Source organism: Gymnoscopelus braueri (genome assembly GCF_963280865.1).
Source record: "Gymnoscopelus braueri genome assembly, chromosome: 22".
Taxonomy (NCBI): domain Eukaryota; kingdom Metazoa; phylum Chordata; class Actinopteri; order Myctophiformes; family Myctophidae; genus Gymnoscopelus; species Gymnoscopelus braueri.
In genome coordinates this window covers 39,426,916-39,446,155 of record NC_137624.1, presented here as the reverse complement: position 1 = coordinate 39,446,155, position 19,240 = coordinate 39,426,916, and the positions used below count along the sequence as shown (strand labels likewise).

Below are 19,240 nucleotides of genomic sequence, written 5' to 3'. Positions count from 1 at the left end.
ATTCTAGGGCTAATGTTGTACCAGCCAGGGACCCCCATACAAGATTTATGTAATGTTTAAAATAATATTTAAAATATTTCACATTTATTTCAAGACCGTTTTGAAAATAACAGCTATTTTCAAATAGTGTATGTATTTGGGCCTCACATTTTATTTTGGGGTTCAAGGTGTTCAAGTGGTGAAACTGGTCACTGGACTTTTGGGCATGTTTTCGTTACGTAGACCTTGTTGCTTGTTTCCCTTGCAAAATCTGGCAACACCGTTGACTGGGATCAATTCACCTTTGCCTAGGCTGCATATCCGGTTTAGAGAGAATCAGGCGGATACGGAAACAGCCTGTGAGTGCCCTTTATGTGTGCTTTATGGAAAGTACCGGATACAGATTTAGAGGAGGCGGGTTCTAATGGTTATAATTCCTAATAGGAACCCCAGTTGGGCTTGTCGCGCGGTGATGACCCATGACCGTCAGCGGAAGAAGTTAGTGTGTTGTTGCATTGTGGGAATCGAACCTCCACCACACATCCCAGCATCATGGCGGACCCGTTTGGAGAAGGACTGTTCAGCGTGTTTGATGATGAACAAACCGCATCTGGAAAGAAGTCTCCTGCTTCTACAACACCCCAGATTTCAGGGTAAATAGTTAATAAACATGTGTTACTGCCTTAATGTCTAATGTGTCTTAAAATATGAAAAAAGAGCAGAAATGAACATGCTTGCTGTCCAGGGTTGCCAGATCTGCTTATTATAATTTCCCCACAAGATTTTATTTGAAAATAGCAGATCTACAAGCTCACAACGCGTCGTGATTGTGAGCTTGTAGATCTGCTATTTTCAAATAGCTGATGTATACGTTAAAGTGCTCATATGGGCCCCATAGTCGCTGCTTTTGGGCTGGTTTTCCTAGACCTGGTTGCTTGTTTCTCTCACAGAATCTGGCAACACTGTCGCTGTGTCTAAAACCATAGATATCTGTGTCTAAAACTGGCTGAAAACAGCAGATCTACAAGCTCACCAGGCCTTGCGATGCGAGGCCCTGTGAGCTTGTAGATCTGTCTGTTTTTCGGCCGGCCGACGTCGTACGACGAAGTAATAAGCCAGTAATAACTATATAGCCAGTTTAGTTATAGTTTGTTTTTAGCATTATAATAATCCATTATATCATTATAGTTTGAATGTTTTGATACTTATGCTGACATTATGCTGTCTTAAACACGACCCTGGCTTTTCAACCTTTTTTAGATACTTACATTATGTAGTCTAATTGTTTATTGTTTACAACAGTGGTTCTCAAAGTGGGGTCCGGGGACCCCCAGGGGTACTTGAGGGGGTTCCAGGGGGTCCCCAGCTAAATGATGGATAGGATCCAAATGGACCTTATAGGTCTGTAACTCTGAGAGTGTACAAATGGAACCAAATGGACCCGTTAGGGTCCATTTGGTTCCATTTGTACACTCTCAGAGTTAAATTAACATTGATTTTACAATATGAATTGGGGTCCCAGATATGCAAATGCCATTAAATGGGGGTCCGTAGCCTCTAATGCATGTCAAACTGGGGGTCTGTGAAATTAAAATGGTTGAGAATCACTGCTAGAGCCGTAAAAAAGTAATCTGCTCTTATTGGGGTCCCTGGCATATCTTTTCAAATGGGGGTCCGTGGGCTAGTAAGTGTCAATTTGGGGGTCCTTGACATGAAAAAGTTTGAGAACCACTGGTTTACAACATTGATTTGACTCTGTCGTTTCTCTTTAATGGCAAATATGTACTGTTTGGTTTCTTTCTACAATGATATTAGTTAGTTAACTTATTGAGTAACTGATATGGAAATTATTTCACCCATATTTCATCCAAATGCAGCCTTTGCTGCTAAAAATGAAACCAAACATTGCATGGAAACTGTTTGTAACACACAAAAAAGGAAATCTGTAGGGAAAAAAAACATGTATTTGTGTTTGTTGTTTTAGATATGGTCTGCGTTACTGACTTGTTGTGTTTTGTACTTCTGGGAACTCTTTCTCTTTCTCTGGAAGATTATGTGTTTTGTCGCCTTGCTTCATCAGGCTTTACACACAGCAGCAGACATTATTATTGTCAACAATATGTTTTTTGTTTGTGTAAGAGACAATAATGGTTCGGTTGCAAATAAAAAACGAGCAGCAATTGTTTAACTATCTAGTTTTGTTGTTTTCTTGGTGATTTATTGCCCGCACTGCTTCGTTTTACCAGAAGCAAAGTTTCAGGTTGTGTAAAATAAATTGCAGACTTTAATTTACAAAACGTTTAAGTTGTTAATGACTTGCTAAACTATCAAGTATCGACAGTCAGTGATCATTATATTCTTTCCCCTTTTGTTACCAGGAAAGTCCTCCTTGGCGCTAAACATGGCAGTGAGAAGGATGGACCTGCCAGGCCCAAGAGGTCAGCTGACCCCGATCCTACTGAGGAAGTGATGTTTGGGAAGAGACCTCGACCCGACACGGCTTCTTATGACATAAAGTAAGATGCTGTTTAATTTGACCCATTCAAAAAAATTAGCTATGTAAATATAGCACATTGGTTCTCAAAGTAAGGTCCAGGGGCCCTTTTGTACAAGGGGTCCCCAGGAAAAGTAGTCAATAGCGTCACAATAATTTTAACCCCTTTATCCATATTATATACTGGCTATTCAAAAATCATGAACATTTTTGCAAATCTTTGAATGTATATTTTTTAAAGCGAACATTTTTAACTCGAATCTTTGCTTCTGGGGGATCTGGAACCAAATATTTTGAGATGGGGGTCGGCGGCCAAATACATGGGCGGCAGTGGCTCAGGGGTAGAGTGGCCGGGTAGAGTGAACTGGAAAACCGCAAGGTTCCCAGTTCGATCCCGGGCTGGGGCGCTCCCCCAGAGTTGGTGTCAAATAGTGTCCTTGAGCAAGACGCTGAACCCCTAATTGCTCCCGATGAGCAGGTTGGTGCCTTGCATGGTTTCCTCTGCCATCGGTGTATGAATGTGTGTGTGAATGGGTTAATGGCACAATCAATGTAAAGGTTTGGATAAAAGCGCTATATAAATGCACCATTTACATATCATTTTGGGGGTCCTTGACATGAAAAAATTTAAGCACCACTGATATAGCAACATAAGTGTTTCTCCATACTGGCCATATATGGGTTGTGCGTCAGGCATGTCCATAATATCTACCATGTATACCATATTATGGTCATATTTGTCCACACAAACTTGAACTTTATAGAATAGATATCAGGCGATCCTTAGTTGATAGTGTTGCTTATGCAGCGTGTTGTGCTTCTGAAGTTAATGTGAATTCCTTTCATCCATTTTCCAGCAGTATCACTGATTTTATGCCCCAGGTGAAGGTGGAGGCAGTAGAGACGGTGGAAGGATGCACGCATGAGGTAAAGACGGAACATTAAAAAGGTTTTATTGCATTATTTCTAAATGTACATCCGAGTTAAACTGCTGCTGCTGTTCCCCCAAACAGGTCGCCCTGCCTTCCAATGAGACCTACGTACCACTGAAACCTCGTGTGGGGAAAGCCGCCAAGGTAGCGTTGATGTTTATCTGCTATTCTAGTTCATTTATTTTTGTACCTCTCATTTGTTTTCTTAGCATTGTAATTACATACAATGCGATAGAGCTTTCAGTGTGGCAGCCCCTGACGACTGGAACTCTCTCCCCATGGAGATTCGCCAGACGCCAACACTGGACTCTTTCAAGTCCACACTGAAGAAACATTTACTCAGGCTTTTGGCAATTAATTTGTTTATTTTGTGTACTGTAAAGCGTCCTTGGGTTCAGCCGCGTAGCGTGGAATCTAATGTTGACCGGGCCAGGAACTGTATCAAAACTAGCCATGGGCCATGGTCTGCATGTTTAATAATTTACACTCCATTGTATACCCTGGTGTCGGTCTGCGAAAGTAGCTGATCTACAAGCTCACAATGCATTGCAATGTGTCGTGAACTGAGGAGTCCGTGCCATTTACTCTGATCTTGCACTTCAAACGACTCTGGATAAAAGCGTCTGCCAAATGCTTGATTAAATGAAAGAGATGTTCAAATTATCCTTAATGTTGAAATGCATCAGTTCAATGATACTTAAAAATGTGCTTGCATTTACTAGCTATATGGTTTAAATGTAAATTATTATGTCTTTTATTGAAACATCCACTTCAAGTGTACAATTGGAGACATAAAACAAATCTAGTGATGATGCTCTTTTTATCTGGAATCTCAACACATTCAGTGTAATAAATACAAGCTGAGAATTGTTATAAATAAATCCTTTGTCTTTGCTTCTTTTTGCAGGAGTACCCTTTCACCCTCGACCCGTTCCAACGTGAGGCCCTCTCATGCATCGAGAACAACCAGTCTGTCCTGGTGTCTGCTCACACCTCCGCTGGCAAGACCGTCTGTGCAGAGTGAGTCTCACTAGCTTTGTGTGAAGCACTGACATCATCACACTATACATTCCTGAAACCTGTGTGTGTGTGTCGGGTATAACTCGGGCACCGTCTGACCGATCGACTTCAAACTTGTGTGTGTCGCTGATGACCCGGGGATGGTTTGTGCTGAGCGGGGTTTACCAGAACCAAACATCCCAGAATATCTGTATCGGTCTGTCCGTCTGTGGGTGTAAAGAACGTTTCAGAGCATACTTGCCAGCATTAGTCATAAATGGATGCCACCGCGAGGTAGACCATGTCAGGATGCCCGTAACCCCATATAAGGAGACAACTGACCTTGGTCTTTTATAGTGGGGGGGGGGGGGGCATCGGCTTCACCAAGGATTGACCAAGCTTTGCAACACGTTTGTGCCGCTGCATTCAATATAAGTAGTAGAATGCACAATAGGACTACATTCTAGCACAGAGCAGATATTTGCTTTCTCTTGAGGCTTTTCCAGTAGAGAACACAATTTCTAAGCCTATCCTGACAGCAGAATAATATGGATTACCAAGGCTGTCCGACGTGCAAAACGACCAAGTTCAGCAACCCATCCCTGAAGCTGATGGTGAACGTCTGCGGCCACACGCTGTGCGAGAACTGCGTGAACTCCAACATGTTCGAGCACGGCACGGGCAAGTGCACGCAGTGCGACACGCCGCTCAGGAAGAACAACTTCCGCGTGCAGCTCTTCGAGGACCCCGCCGTGGACAAGGAGGTGGACATCCGCAAGAAGGTGCTCCGCATATACAACCAGACGGACGCGGACTTCCGCGACGCGGACGAATACAACGACTACCTGGAGCAGGTGGAGGACGTCGTGTACAACCTGACCAACAACATGGACGCGGAGAGCACCAAGCAGGCCATGGAGCAGTACCAGCGGGAGAACCGGACGCTCATCCAGAAGAACAAGGCCAAGCTGACGCGAGAGAAGGAGGAGTTGGAGAAGCTGCTGTTCCTGGAGCAGCGGGGCAAGGAGCGGAGACGGCTGGAGGCCGCGCGGGAAAGGCAGCGCCACGTGCAGACCAAGAGGAAGAGCAAGGAGGCCCTGCTGGACGACCTGGAGTCCTCTCATCTCCCCGCCACCCTTCTGCTGGCTCAGCACAAGGACCACCATGCTGCTGCCCAGCTAGACTCTTGACATATAGAGAAGACAGACAAGCCAAGCCTGCCGCTAGGCCTGTCACTATTATTTTGCATAATCGTCATCATCGTTTCCATGTTCCAAAATTTTCTAGAAATAGCTGATCTGCAAGCTTACAGCACGTCACTTCGTGCCGTGTTGTAAGCTTGTAGATCAGCTATTTCCGTTATGTTAAAACGTTTTTGAAAGTATAAAATTATTGGATATGTCAGTAATTTATTTGTATATTTAAGTTATTTGTCATATCTGCCCTTAGCAATTTGTGATTATGAAGCCTAAAAACCAAACGTAAATTAAGATTGTATTCTTATGTTCCAATGTTCAATGCCCACACACAAACACAATTAAATCGTTAATCGTAATTATTTGTGTGACAATTAATCGTCAACTTAACCCATTAATACCTGGAACGCATCTGTGTCACTTTAGATGTCTTTGGCTATTCAAAAATAGCAGATATACAAGCTCATAGCGCGGCACCGAGTGCCGCGCTATGAACTTGTAGATCTGCTATTTTTGAAAAATCGTGAAAAAATAATGTTTAGATTTTTTTCCAAAAACTGTTAGGATTTAGATTTTTTTAAAGAATCGCCTCAGGTCTTAAAGGGTTACATTTGTAAATGTAAGCCCTGCCGTTGTATTCTCTACTGGCATCCGTATGGGTCAGACAATGTCTCTCCAGCCTGTGGCCATGATAGAGGAGGATCATGCTCTCTCTACCGATACCAGCCCCATCCCATTGAAACTTACAGGTCACCGGGACCACGACTGGATAATATGGACGCAATGCCACGCCCCAAGGATGTGGCTGGAGGATAACACCTCTGGGTTGGCGTGTCACTGAGCCCTCTGGGACACCTTCGGTGTAACTATTCTTTTAGAGAACAGTGGGTCTCTCTCTGACATTTATGCCCATGTTTGTCATCACGACATCAGCTGTTTCTGATGACACCAGGGATCCCAGTATCTCCATATTTATATTTATGTAGTTAGGCCTGTCACAATTATGACATAATCGTCCAATCGCAATTATTTTTATTCAATTATATTTGCATAATTGTCATCGTTTTCATGTTGACGGACTTTCACACATTTTCAATTATTAAATATATAGCAAAAATAGCAGATCTACAAGCTTACAACGTGTGACTTTGTGACGCGTTGTAAGCTTGTAGATAGCTATAAGCTTGTACCTATTTCTGCTATTTTTACATGAATAAAAATTATAAATGTATATTTCAATTCAATACATGTTGTATTTACAGGTATGCCATAGCGCTGGCCTTGAGGGAGAAGCAGAGGGTGATCTTCACCAGTCCCATCAAGGCCTTGTCCAACCAGAAGTACAGAGAGATGTACGAGGAGTTCCAGGACGTAGGACTGATGACCGGCGACGTCACCATCAACCCCACCGCCTCCTGCCTCGTCATGACAACCGAGGTACAGGGCATCACTGTTTGTTTTTCTTAACAAACAGTCCGGTCCATTTCCACCCACCGGGGGTCGAAATGGACTTACTGGTCTGTAACTTCTGTGAGATCATTTGGTTCCATTTGTACACTCAGTTAATTGAGAGTGAACAAATACAATTATGTGAATGAAAACTCAACCTTTACAAAGGTTATTTTAACCCCCAACCCTCACTTTTTAATGTTATTATAGTTATTGTTTTTTTCTTGTGTTCTTCACTTGTGACTTTGCTCTTGAAAGGTGCTCAATCATCTTTTGGTCATGTCATTACTCATAGGGAAAAAACTTTAAAATAACTGTTCTACAAGCTCTCAACGCATGGTGAGCTTTTAGATAGGCTATTTTTGGAAATGTTTGAGTAGGGCTCAAGTGGGTAAGACTATATATTATTGGTTGATGCCATCTACATTAGTAATTTCCTTAAGTCAGAGTGTCATATGGCTATGTTTGATATGATGTCATTCCCATAGTTATGTTTGATATGATGTCATTCCCATAGTTATGTTTGATATGATGTCATTCCCATAGTTATGTTTGATATGATGTCATTCCCAGATTCTGAGAAGCATGTTGTACAGAGGCTCTGAGATCATGCGGGAGGTGGCCTGGGTCATCTTTGACGAGATCCACTACATGAGAGACGCAGGTGCGTGGATATACTACAGGAAAAACACCTCACTGCGCATGATAATAACCCCATACAGTACATACTACAGGAAAAACACCTCACTGTGCATGATAATAACCCCATACAGTACATACTACAGGAAAAACACCTCACTGTGCATGATAATAACCCCATACAGTACATGTCAGGAAGTGAGAACAAATATAATCTCTGTACTCAAATATAATAATCAAATGTAAAATGTGTACATATTTCAGAGCGTGGCGTGGTGTGGGAGGAGACCATTATCCTCCTGCCCGACAACGTGCATTACGTCTTCCTGTCCGCCACCATTCCCAACGCCAGACAGTTTGCAGAGTGGATCTGTCACCTCCACAAGCAGGTGAGCTGGTGTGATATGGCTGCACAACCAGAGTGTTTGTGCAAAATGTGTGATTGTACAAAACACTGACGTTGGCCTACAATGCAACCAAAGGTATATGGCTCCCCCGTATCTTCAAAGCCTGATCCAACCCTACAACCCCTCCCGCTCTCTCAGATCAGCTAACACAGCTGTCAGAACCTTCCCTAAAACATCCGGGACAACGCTCCCACACGTTCCAGACTCTTCTCCCTCCTGGCTCCCAAACTATGGAATGAACTCCCCATTGCAGTTAGAACTGCAGACTCACTCCCAATCTTCTGCCGTAATCTGAAGACTCACCTCTTCAGACTCAGCCCGTAGCACTTGCCCTTCTAGCCTTGACGACCTTGCATGATCCTGCAAAGGCTAAAATGTGACTTAGATAGCATGTTATGTTAGCCTCGCGTGGCCAGACAATATCACACGACACACTGCGTGGATATTAGTCTGGTCCCTATCAACGATAGATTTTTTTCCAAGGGGCGGTTACAAAAAGATCCAAACGGACTCTATTGGTTAGACCTAAACCAATCAGAGCAGTGCTTCCTTGTATACGAACCAATCAGAGCAGTGCTTCCTTGCACGTCATTGCTCCAAATAAGGTGATAAGCCCGCCCACATTTGGATACTGGGCCCTGGTTGGTTCCGCACAACTGCGGAGGGAGAGAAATGGAATCTCTATGGAGGGGGGCCAGACCTAATCTGCCGAGGGCTAAAGTGCGATGCAATTTTGCAAAGGCAGATTCGTCTGGAACCAGGCTAATGTTATGTAGACAGATGCCAGGTCATTGTTGACCTGGCATCCTATAGTGTGTATAGTTTCAAATATAGGCTGATACGTATGTATTAGATTATTGGTTTACTTATGTATTACTTTATTATTAGATTACTATTTCTATTCATTTGATGTATTATTAATGTATTATCTTGTGTCCTTGCTTACTGTAAATCGCTCTGGATTAAGAGCGTCTGCTAAATGCCTAAACTGTATAGTTTTTGAAAGAATAGTTTTCAGTAGTTTTCCTTGGGTTTTTGACTGTGAGCTCTAGTGAACTGTTCCCGTCTCATTTCTCTCCAAAGCCCTGTCATGACTGTGAGCTCTATTGAACTATGTCCTGTCTTAATGTCTCTCCACAGCCCTGTCATGACTGTGAGCTCTAGTGAACTATGTCCTGTCTTAATGTCTCTCCACAGCCCTGTCATGACTGTGAGCTCTAGTGAACTATGTCCTGTCTTAATGTCTGTCCACAGCCCTGTCATGACTGTGAGCTCTAGTGAACTATGTCCTGTCTTAATGTCTGTCCACAGCCCTGTCATGACTGTGAGCTCTAGTGAACTATGTCCTGTCTTAATGTCTCTCCACAGCCCTGTCATGACTGTGAGCTCTAGTGAACTATGTCCTGTCTTAATGTCTCTCCACAGCCCTGTCATGACTGTGAGCTCTAGTGAACTATGTCCTGTCTTAATGTCTGTCCACAGCCCTGTCATGTGGTGTACACAGACTATCGTCCGACTCCTCTGCAGCACTACATCTTCCCAGCAGGGGGCGATGGACTCCACCTGGTGGTGGATGAGAACGTAAGGCCTGGTCTAGTGTCCATGTTTACTCAGCTTTTAGTATGGTTATATCTTGGTTTAGTTCATTTGAATTGCAAATAACCTATCATACCATCATGTTGGTTAAAAAGCATTTGAGGATAAAACACAGTCCAGGGTTTCTTTCCATCGTGGACCTCTCACAAACAAACACAAAGATGACGATCCATTTGTGTCTGTCAGCTGTAATAAATAAAACCAATTTACATGAGTTATACCATATTGCAGTGGTGGAAAGTAACTAAGCACATTTACTCAAGTACTGTACTTAAGTACAGTTTTGAGGTATTTTTACTTTATTGGAGTATTTCCAATTTTCTGTACTTTTACTTCTACTCCACTACATCTCAGAGGCAAATATTGTACTTTTACTCCACTACAATTATTTGAAAACTTTAGTTACTTTGTAGATTTAGATTATTATTACAAAACATACATTAACCACTTCAGCCTTATACATATTTTGGCCATTTGAAAATAGCAGATCTACAAGCTCACAATTGCGACGCGTTGTGAGCTTGAACTTTTAAGTAAATTTTGTGCCAATACTTTTGTACTTTTACTCAAGTACATGTGTTTTTCCTCCAGGGTGACTTCAGAGAGGATAACTTCAACACAGCAATGGGAGTCCTGAGAGACAGCGCTGGGGATTCTGGGATGGGCAACAAAGGTGGTGGCGGTGGCAAGTGGGATCCAAGAGGGAGGAAAGGAGGGACTAAAGGTTTGTTTAGGGCTTTGTTCAGACTGCAGGCAAATCACATTCGTTCAATTAGTATCTCCATATTCTAACTTGTCCCCCCCCCCCCCCGTAAATGAACACCCTACTTGATCATACTACATCATTAGCGTCACACAAAAGCATCATTCGTGCCGTGTTTAAAAAAAAATATATATAAACTGCTCAAAAAAAGTTCTGAAACTTAACTTCGGTCAATTATATCTCCCCTTTAATAATACCAATTGGTATTGTGTTTTAAATCATTTATATCATCGGGCATTCGTGGAATGAGCAACACAGCGAAACGTGTGGGCTGACATCAAAACGAGAGCGATTACCAACAGAAGCATATTGGGTGATTTTGACAATTTATTTTGGAGGCGCTACCCACACGTTTAGCTGTGTTGCTCATTCCACGAATGCCCGTTCCTTACCAGCTGTACCTCGTTGTAAAGGTGACTAATCAACGATATAAATGATATAAAACACAATAGCAATTGGTATTATTAAAGGGGAGATATAATTGACAGAATTTAAGTTTCCGAACTTTTTGAGCAGTTTATATCGAAATCGCTGATCTACAAGTATACAAAGTGACGTGTTGTAAGCTTGTAGATCTGCTATTTTTTTTTTATGTTTGAAAATTTATGAACATCTTTCCACATGGAAACGATTATGGCGATTATGCAAAATAATTGATTATCTCAAATAATTGCCATTAGACAATTATGTAATAATTGTGACAGGCCTAATGGTCATTGAGATAAATGATTACCGGTAATATTAAACATTGTATTACCCCCCCTCCTCCAGGTCCATCCAGTGTGTTCAAGATTGTGAAGATGATCATGGAGAGGAACTTCCAGCCCGTCATTATCTTCAGCTTCAGTAAAAAGGAGTGTGAGGCTTATGCCCTACAGGTGTCCAAGCTGGATTTCAACAGAGGTATGTTGACTGCACTTTCAAGAAAGGTAGTTTTAGCTTCTGTTTTTATTCCAGTGAAAGTACTATTTCCCAGATGTCTTAACAGGTCACCATCTTGCATAGAAAAATATTTTGGGATCATGTTTCAGTGACTTGGCTGTAATGCCTGCAGTGGGAAAAGTGTCCAGTCTTGCTTTGAGGGGACTCAAGAGAATGCAAAATATCTGTGATTTCCTAAGTTGCAGTTGTAGATTATTCATTGAAAGTAAAATATAGTTACAGAATTAGCCTTAGATTAAGAAGTAAACGAGGTGGGGAAAAGACACTAAAAAAACACTTATTTATTGAAAAATATAGACTAATACATTGCACAACTACACCATAGGGCAAGTTAGCATTTGGGGCCAGCGGGTAAGCACCTTATATTTTGCATTTGTACATGTTTGGAGAACTACGGGCATCAGAGGTGACAATCCAGTGGAAACTGGGGGGTGGTAGCCAAGACTCTGTAGATTGAAAATGTCAGAATCGATAAAATGCATCTACGAGAGTCTTAATCTAAGGCTATTTCAGAATATAAGTGGGGGTTAAACATGGTACAGCAGGAAATTGGAGTGTGAGAGAAGAATCCTGTTTAAAGTGATGTCAGCCACAAAACATCGTCATGTGCCAACAAGACAGATTGGAGCGGTCACATTACTGATCGTCTCCACTCAGATTGCAATGAATATGGTTCATTGTGCTGCCAGCCCAGCTGTTCTCAACTGTTCTGTCCATTACAGACATGTGACAGGATTCTTTATGAAGGCGGCTCTGCATTTTGCGCTGGCAGATAATGGAGCTTCAAATTGGACTTGGCAAAGCCAGCCCTCTAGATCTATCTAAATGCGGAAGATTTCATCTATCTGCCTCTGGTTGTTTTCAGTGAAATAAAACATGCACTTATACGAAGACACATTTGGACAGTTATGCTCTTTCTATCTTAATTTTGTGGTAACTGTGCTGTGGCAGACTCATAAATAAGAGGCATTGTGCGTTAACCCAGCTGTGCCAATTTAAGATTATTTTATTTCTGTATAGATTCCACAAGGCGTCTTTATATTCTTCTGATCGTCATGGACCTGTCACACAGATAAGACTAGGGGGGTGTGTTCAATTAATCGATACGGAAATAATCGTATCGTATTCCTTGCCGATAATCTTATCGATACAGAGGCTACCATATCGACACGGTAGGAAATGCTGTCTGACACGGCATAAAAAACATCAGTTATGGGTGTATGTGTGTGTCTGAGACTCAGACATGAGTTGCAGTAAAAAAAAACATGTAAAGAGAATATTTCATTTGCATTTATTAATGATTCAATCTTTTGCATTTATCCATCAAAACATTATTTATTTTAATTTGTATTTATTTCCTGACTTTTTGTTTAAATGTTATCAACTAAGTTTTTCAAACGTATTTGGACACGGTCATTATTTAAAAATAAACACGTATCGCGTTACGTATCGTGGCCTCTGTATCGTGATACATATCTATCATGAGGTTGTAGGCAATACCCAGCCCTAGATGAGACGGGTCCACCCAAAATTCTAAATAACCCATTTGTCCTTGAATAATAATAATTGTGTCCCTTTATTTATTGTCAGGGTATTTGCTACAGTACCTTTCAAATAATTTTGTCATCTGCATTTCCCCATCCTAACTATTGGGAACAGTGGTTGCCAGTACAATGCCCGGGGAGCAGTTTAACTCTTTGACTGCCCTTGACGCGATAACGCGTCAATAGCTACTTTGTCCAGTTGGCCGTCGACGCGTTAGACGCGCTGGACGCGTGTTCATTGTTTAATCTCTGATTAATATATTATATCTAATATTCAATGTTATTTTCGAGTTCCACTTACTTCACCCACATCTGCATCCGGTTTCATGACCTGGGTTCCGTTTCCGGTTTTTGATTTTTTTCCCCGGTCATTTTCGTCCATAATAGGTAAACAAACGGTTTTTCACAGGGTATAACAGACAAACGGACAGGTTCTCTTCTATAATCTATGGTCTGGGTGACGATCAGTCATCGCCGTCGTGTATCACATCGTAATTTTGGCCGATCAGACCTTCTGGGACGACGTCACATCCGTTTTCATGTTTTTCCCTGTCTAATCTCTCAAGAAGGCTGACCGTGACCCAACGACCTGATCAAGCTGTCATGTGCTGCTCTCTAGTGGCGGATTTGTGCTGCGTCTTTAAATTATGTGTCTTCAAATTATTTTCATGAAAAAAATTCAAAATAAAAAAACACGAAAATTGCTGGCACTGGGGGAGTACTTTATGAAAATACTCTGGCAGTCAAAGAGTTAAGGGTTAAGTCTCTTGCTCAGGGACATTTAGACACAGAGACTGGGGCGAACCGGTGACCACACAGCCTCTACCCACTCAGCTAGGCCTGCTGCCCCTATTATCAATAATGCCATTTTTATTTCCAAATGGAAGCGATAATTTATTGAGTGGGATTAACATCTATCTAGACATCAGTGAATCCACACACCCCTTCTACCAACAAACATCAGTGTTCCAGGACCTGAATATTATACACTTGATACCTCAAAATACCTCAAAACTTCTAACCATATCTCCTCTAGTCTTGATTTTTAAAATCTGAACCACCACTTTGTCTATTAACCTGTGTATTAAATACAGTCACTGTTATTCCACATATTTTCCACTCAAACCCATAATGGAAAAATGGAATTTATTTCTGTGTGGAAAACTAGGGAGTTTAATTTCTCCATACATTATAGTACTTGATAGATAGTTGCTTTGATAATCCAGGCTGCCTTTCCTCCTGGGTATATTAATAGACCTGCTGTTGCCGGTCTGGAGTTGTTCAGACACAGTCGGACCCTCCTGTCTGCAGGGTCAGCGAGGAGACGGTCAGCCACGTGGCTCCTTCTCTTTTCCTCTGCACTCAAGTCCTCCTCTCCCCAAACAACTTCTTTCCTCCGCTGAACTTTCCTCCTCGTCCTCCTCCTCTCCATATCTTTTTTTCGATCCCAGTCCCACTTCTCTGCATGCCACCAGCCCCCCCCCCCCCCCTCTATGGTTCCCTCTTTTAGCCCTGCTATGACACATAGTTTCTGGGCTGTGTTAGAGGTGTGTGAGAGAGTGGAATGGGACTAATTAGACTAGGCTGAGACAAACCAAACTGACAAGTCCTTTCTTTTCTTCCAATCATTTTATTTTCATAGTTCATACAGAGTGTTACACGTTTAACCTCTTGAAACCTTGGCGTTCCACACATTCTGCGAAAATAACGCGATCTACAAGCTCACACGCCGAGGTAGATGTGCTGTTTTTCGCGGAGAGATCTGGTGTAGAGGGAAATGCTAGCAGACCTAGTGCAGTTGTCGAAAAAGTTTGGCGTTGTTTGAAGTATGCTGCGCCCCCAAAATGACTTTTTTTCTATGGATTAGTCACCCCGTGGAGACTTGAATTCATGGATATTGTTTTGTTTTTGTCTCATTCCTAAGCCAATAATTTGATCACTGGCAGCGGTTCCGGTAGGAGACACAAAGAGTCTCCTTTGTATCTCCTACCGGGAACCGCTGCCTACCGGTCCGCTGGTCATCAAATTATTGGCTTAGGAATGCAAGAAAAATATCTTATTTTTGGGGGTGAACTATCCCTTTAAGGCTCAGCTGAAGGGACTGCATACTAGACGGGGACAGAGATGGAATGTCATTGCTACAAATAAACAGAAACATGTACGCTGAATCACATTGTGTTATTGTGGCTGTGACAGTGTGATGTAAACAGTTTATACATTTGCTGTGTGTGAGAAATTTCTCCTGTGCAATTTTCTCCTCCTGTGTCGTCCTCCTTGATTTACTTAAGCTGTGACGCACCTACCTGGCTCTCTTGGGGGTGTGTGTGTGTGTGTGTGTGTGTGTTACAAGGACAGATACAAAATAAATGTGTCTATATGGACATTGCAAATGGTTAATTCTGCTGTGTTTATTTGTTTCCTTGTCCCAGAGGAAGAGAAACGTCTCGTAGAGGAAGTGTTCAACAATGCTATTGACTGTCTTTCTGATGAAGATAAGAAACTACCTCAGGTCAGGAGGATGATTCTCATGTATTTACCCTATTTTCACATTAAATAGTTTCAGAACCCATCTCTACCACCACCATGTTTATGTTTGTAATGTTTTTGTTAGAACGGGCATCCTCATGAACATGATCATGTTTATGTTAACCCTTTAAGACCAGGAAAGCATCATTTGTGTAATTTTAAGATTTCTTTGGTTATAAAAAAATTGCAGATATACAAGCTCATAGCGCGGCACTCGCACTAAAATGACAGTTGTGTTCCCGGATTGACTGGATTAAGTAGATTGTCAGGTAATTGTTAGTAGTAGATTAGTTGCATGTAAAATGTATCTACCATGGTGGATAATCTGAGATCTCAGCCGACCTAGGGTCCTTCATATTGGGACGGGGATTGGTTTTGAATCCGCTGTTCTAGAAACTTAACAGCAGAGATGTCTGATTTGTGTGGCTATGTAAGGCTAGTGAAATACTAAACCAACGTGTGTGCATTTCACAGGTGGAGCATGTGCTGCCCCTTCTGAAGAGGGGGATCGGTATCCATCATGGCGGGCTCCTACCCATCCTAAAGGAGACCATTGAGATCCTGTTCGGTGAAGGTCTGCTCAAGGTAGGACTAGAAAAGGACGTGGACCCCTGTCTACAGATAGAACCAATATTGTTAATGATTATATTTACGTCCTTTAAAATATATCAATACATCACTTGCAATTTTTGTATGTCTGCCTGCGTCTCTTGCAGGCCCTGTTTGCTACGGAGACGTTTGCCATGGGCATCAACATGCCAGCTCGCACTGTGCTCTTCACCAGCGCACGCAAGTTTGATGGCAAAAACCACCGCTTTGTAAGAACACGACAACACAAACACACACACACACACACACACACACACACACGCACACAGACAGTCCTGGTTGCTTTGACCACTTAAGACCTGACCTATATACTTCAAATACAAATGGCAAAAACAGCAGATCTACAAGCTGACAACGTGTCGCTGTGAGCTTATACATCTGCTAGTTTAGCCATTTTATTCATCTGTGAAGCTTCCGTTTTGTAAGAACACGAGAACACATACACACACAAAACAGTCCTGGTTGCTTTAATCTCTGAAGCTACTTATACACGATCAGGTGAAAGTTCTCCCCGCATCATCCCTGATCTGGAATGGGTTTCCTCTGACTACGTTGATGCCTTTTCCTTTTTATTTATAAAACCTCAACACTGACCTGAGTGCAGTGTGGGAGCAGGGCAGGCACACACACCGCCTGCTGCTTGTGAGCCCTTTATTAAGGTCTTGGAACCGGATGGTTTATGTCATCATATAAACAGCCACATATTGTTTATAAGGGCTGAGGGCCATGCATCAAGCTGCCTTCACTTAGAAGCCCCGACTCTTCATCATCACTTTGTACACGTGCACTCACGGGGTCTTGCGTACACACACATGCGCACGCCAGGTCCCATAAAACACTCTTGTTCACACACACACAAAGAGAATGCGAGAGCAGAGGAAGCTGCCCTCCAAGAGGTTCATGAGGAACATCTGGTGAGCGTCGGTGCCAAAGCTCCACGCAGGCACACTCCGAGCCCTGTAACATACCTGAATTACACATGAGATTCTTTCTGCAAAGAAATGCAACAGTGAAGTGTATTTCATCAATTCAACCCATTTTAAATAACTGGAACGCACTTTAACCATTATTTTATACTTTGGCTATTCAAAAATACCAGATCTACAAGCTCACAGCGCGCCACAGAGTGCCGCGCTACGAGCTTGTAGATCTGTATATATATATATATATAAATATATCAGTGGTTCTCAAACCTTTTCATATCTAGGACCCCAAAATGATATGTATTTAGCCACGGACCCCCATCTCAAAATGGTTTGTTAACAGCAAAGATTTGTGTTAACGGTGTAAAAATATATACATTCAAAGATTTGCACACATTTTCACAAATGTTATAATATAGCTTCATAATCATTTTAACCACTTCAGCCATATTTTATACTTTGGCTATTCAAAAACGGCACCGAGTGCCACGCTACGAGCTTGTAGATCTGCAATGTTTGAAAAATCGTGAAAACGTGTTGCAAATCTTTGAATATACATATTTTTTTTAAAGCAAACATTTGTAACTCAAACCTTTTGCTTCTGGTCCCTGGAACAAAATATTTTGAGATGTGGGGTCTGCGGCCAAATACATATCATTTTGGGGGTCCTTGACATGAAAAAGTTTGAGAACCAGTGAACAAGACTATAGCAGAATGTTGTCCTTGTCTGCACCACAGGTATACGCCACATTCCTTTTTAAAGAAATGTGTCCAGTATACCCTGCTTCTTTTTTAGCATCATGACTGTGGGTTGCACCTGTTCTAGATCACGTCAGGTGAGTACATCCAGATGTCCGGCCGTGCTGGGAGGAGAGGAATGGACGAGAGAGGCATCGTCATCTTCATGGTGGACGAGAAAATGAGCCCATCCGTTGGCAAACAGCTGCTCAAGGTACCCACCCGTCTCTCTGCCATGAAGCTGTTAGCATTTTGTTTGTGTTGTCGCACAAGAGTGTAATGCCAAAATACTAGTGAAAATAGCTGCGTTGTGAGCTTGTGAGCTGCGTAGATTTGCTATTTTCAAATCATTTTGAAAGTAAAAGATGTTGAAGGGATAGTTCACCTAATCTATCGATTAGTCACCCTATGGAGACATGAATTCATGGAATTGTTTTTTGTTTTGTCCTAAACCAATAATTTGATGACCAACGGACCGGTAGGCAGCGGTTCCGGTAGGAGATGTAAAGGAGACTCTTTGTGTCTCTTACCGGAACCGCTGCCGGTCATCAAATTATTGACTTGCGGCCAAAACAAAAACGGTCTCCATGGGGTGACTAATCGATAGGAAAAAAGTCATTTTGGGGGTGAACTATCCCTTTAAGTGTGTCCGTGAGGTTTATACATTTTTAACCAAAGAAAAGTATTAACGAGCTTGTGACTAAATAGTAACATTGGATCCAATGGAACAACAGGTTCTTTTTTCCATTTCTTGAAAAGTAACGGTTTTAGACAGCGATATGTGATACCGTTCTCCAAACTTTGCATTCCTATTTCTGCTTTACCTCGATGAATCGTAGAATATTTCCAAGGGCCAGTTCTTCTCAATATTACACCAAACCCCCACTCGCTCTTCAGAGATGCTGTAACCGTGCTCGTACTGCCAGGGTGGTCCCAAGAGCATCTCTCAAACACACTTGACCGTTCCTCTGAATAATTAAATTGAGCTTGCCAGATAACAGACCCTATAATTGTTCTCTCTCTCTGGGTCACTGGGACCTGTGTTGCTCCATTAAAATATTCACAACACGCGTGCGTACACTTCAGAGGACGCCCGTGGTCTGGACCGTGGCCAGTTGGGCTCCTAGGGGTGGCACGTTGCCCAAGACTATCTTTTGTATGCCATTTGAGTGAGACTATTTGGCCCGTTCTTTCTTAGTGAATCAAATTTCTCAGTTCTTGACTTAACGACCTTTGGCTTGTGAAAGAGGTTGAGTTGATGATGTGAAAGCGCTTGTTGGCTTAGTGTCTGAGATCTCTCCCAGAGTCTCTTGGAGGAAGTTGTGCTCCATGTGTAATAATGTGTCACTTAGGGTTCCTAGTTTGTGATTAACGCTGCAGCTATCTATTATTATTTTAGCTATCTATCTGTTATTATTCTATCGATTATGTATAATTCGATTGATCGAAAAGGAATTCTTTAAGATGTTCAGGCTGCCTTAACACCTACATTTTCGTGGCCTGA

General features: G+C 42.2%; 3 protein-coding genes across 3 annotated transcripts in view; 2 read left to right on the top strand and 1 right to left on the bottom strand.

The window, feature by feature from the left end:
- plpp1a (phospholipid phosphatase 1a) overlaps window positions 1–19,240 on the bottom strand; it is a 91,364-nt gene that overhangs the window by 20,552 nt on the left and 51,572 nt on the right. The gene's annotated exons all lie outside the window — the stretch shown is intronic.
- mtrex (Mtr4 exosome RNA helicase) overlaps window positions 519–19,240 on the top strand; it is a 38,386-nt gene continuing 19,664 nt past the window's right edge. Inside the window, exons 1-15 of the mRNA XM_080420514.1 lie at window positions 519–632; window positions 2,358–2,495; window positions 3,331–3,400; window positions 3,487–3,549; window positions 4,313–4,425; window positions 6,863–7,037; window positions 7,623–7,713; window positions 7,953–8,077; window positions 9,578–9,676; window positions 10,283–10,415; window positions 11,226–11,357; window positions 15,370–15,449; window positions 15,941–16,051; window positions 16,183–16,284; window positions 17,825–17,950. Coding sequence (XP_080276640.1) covers window positions 532–632; window positions 2,358–2,495; window positions 3,331–3,400; window positions 3,487–3,549; window positions 4,313–4,425; window positions 6,863–7,037; window positions 7,623–7,713; window positions 7,953–8,077; window positions 9,578–9,676; window positions 10,283–10,415; window positions 11,226–11,357; window positions 15,370–15,449; window positions 15,941–16,051; window positions 16,183–16,284; window positions 17,825–17,950 — 1,659 coding nt within the window. The 5' untranslated portion in view covers window positions 519–531. The remainder of the gene's footprint in view (window positions 633–2,357; window positions 2,496–3,330; window positions 3,401–3,486; window positions 3,550–4,312; window positions 4,426–6,862; window positions 7,038–7,622; window positions 7,714–7,952; window positions 8,078–9,577; window positions 9,677–10,282; window positions 10,416–11,225; window positions 11,358–15,369; window positions 15,450–15,940; window positions 16,052–16,182; window positions 16,285–17,824; window positions 17,951–19,240) is intronic.
- LOC308078245 (CDK-activating kinase assembly factor MAT1-like) lies at window positions 4,953–5,594 on the top strand (the record flags this gene model as incomplete). The annotated part of the gene is made up of 1 exon (XM_080419365.1): window positions 4,953–5,594. One exon carries the CDS (start codon window positions 4,953–4,955, stop codon window positions 5,592–5,594), a length of 642 nt encoding a protein of 213 aa, XP_080275491.1.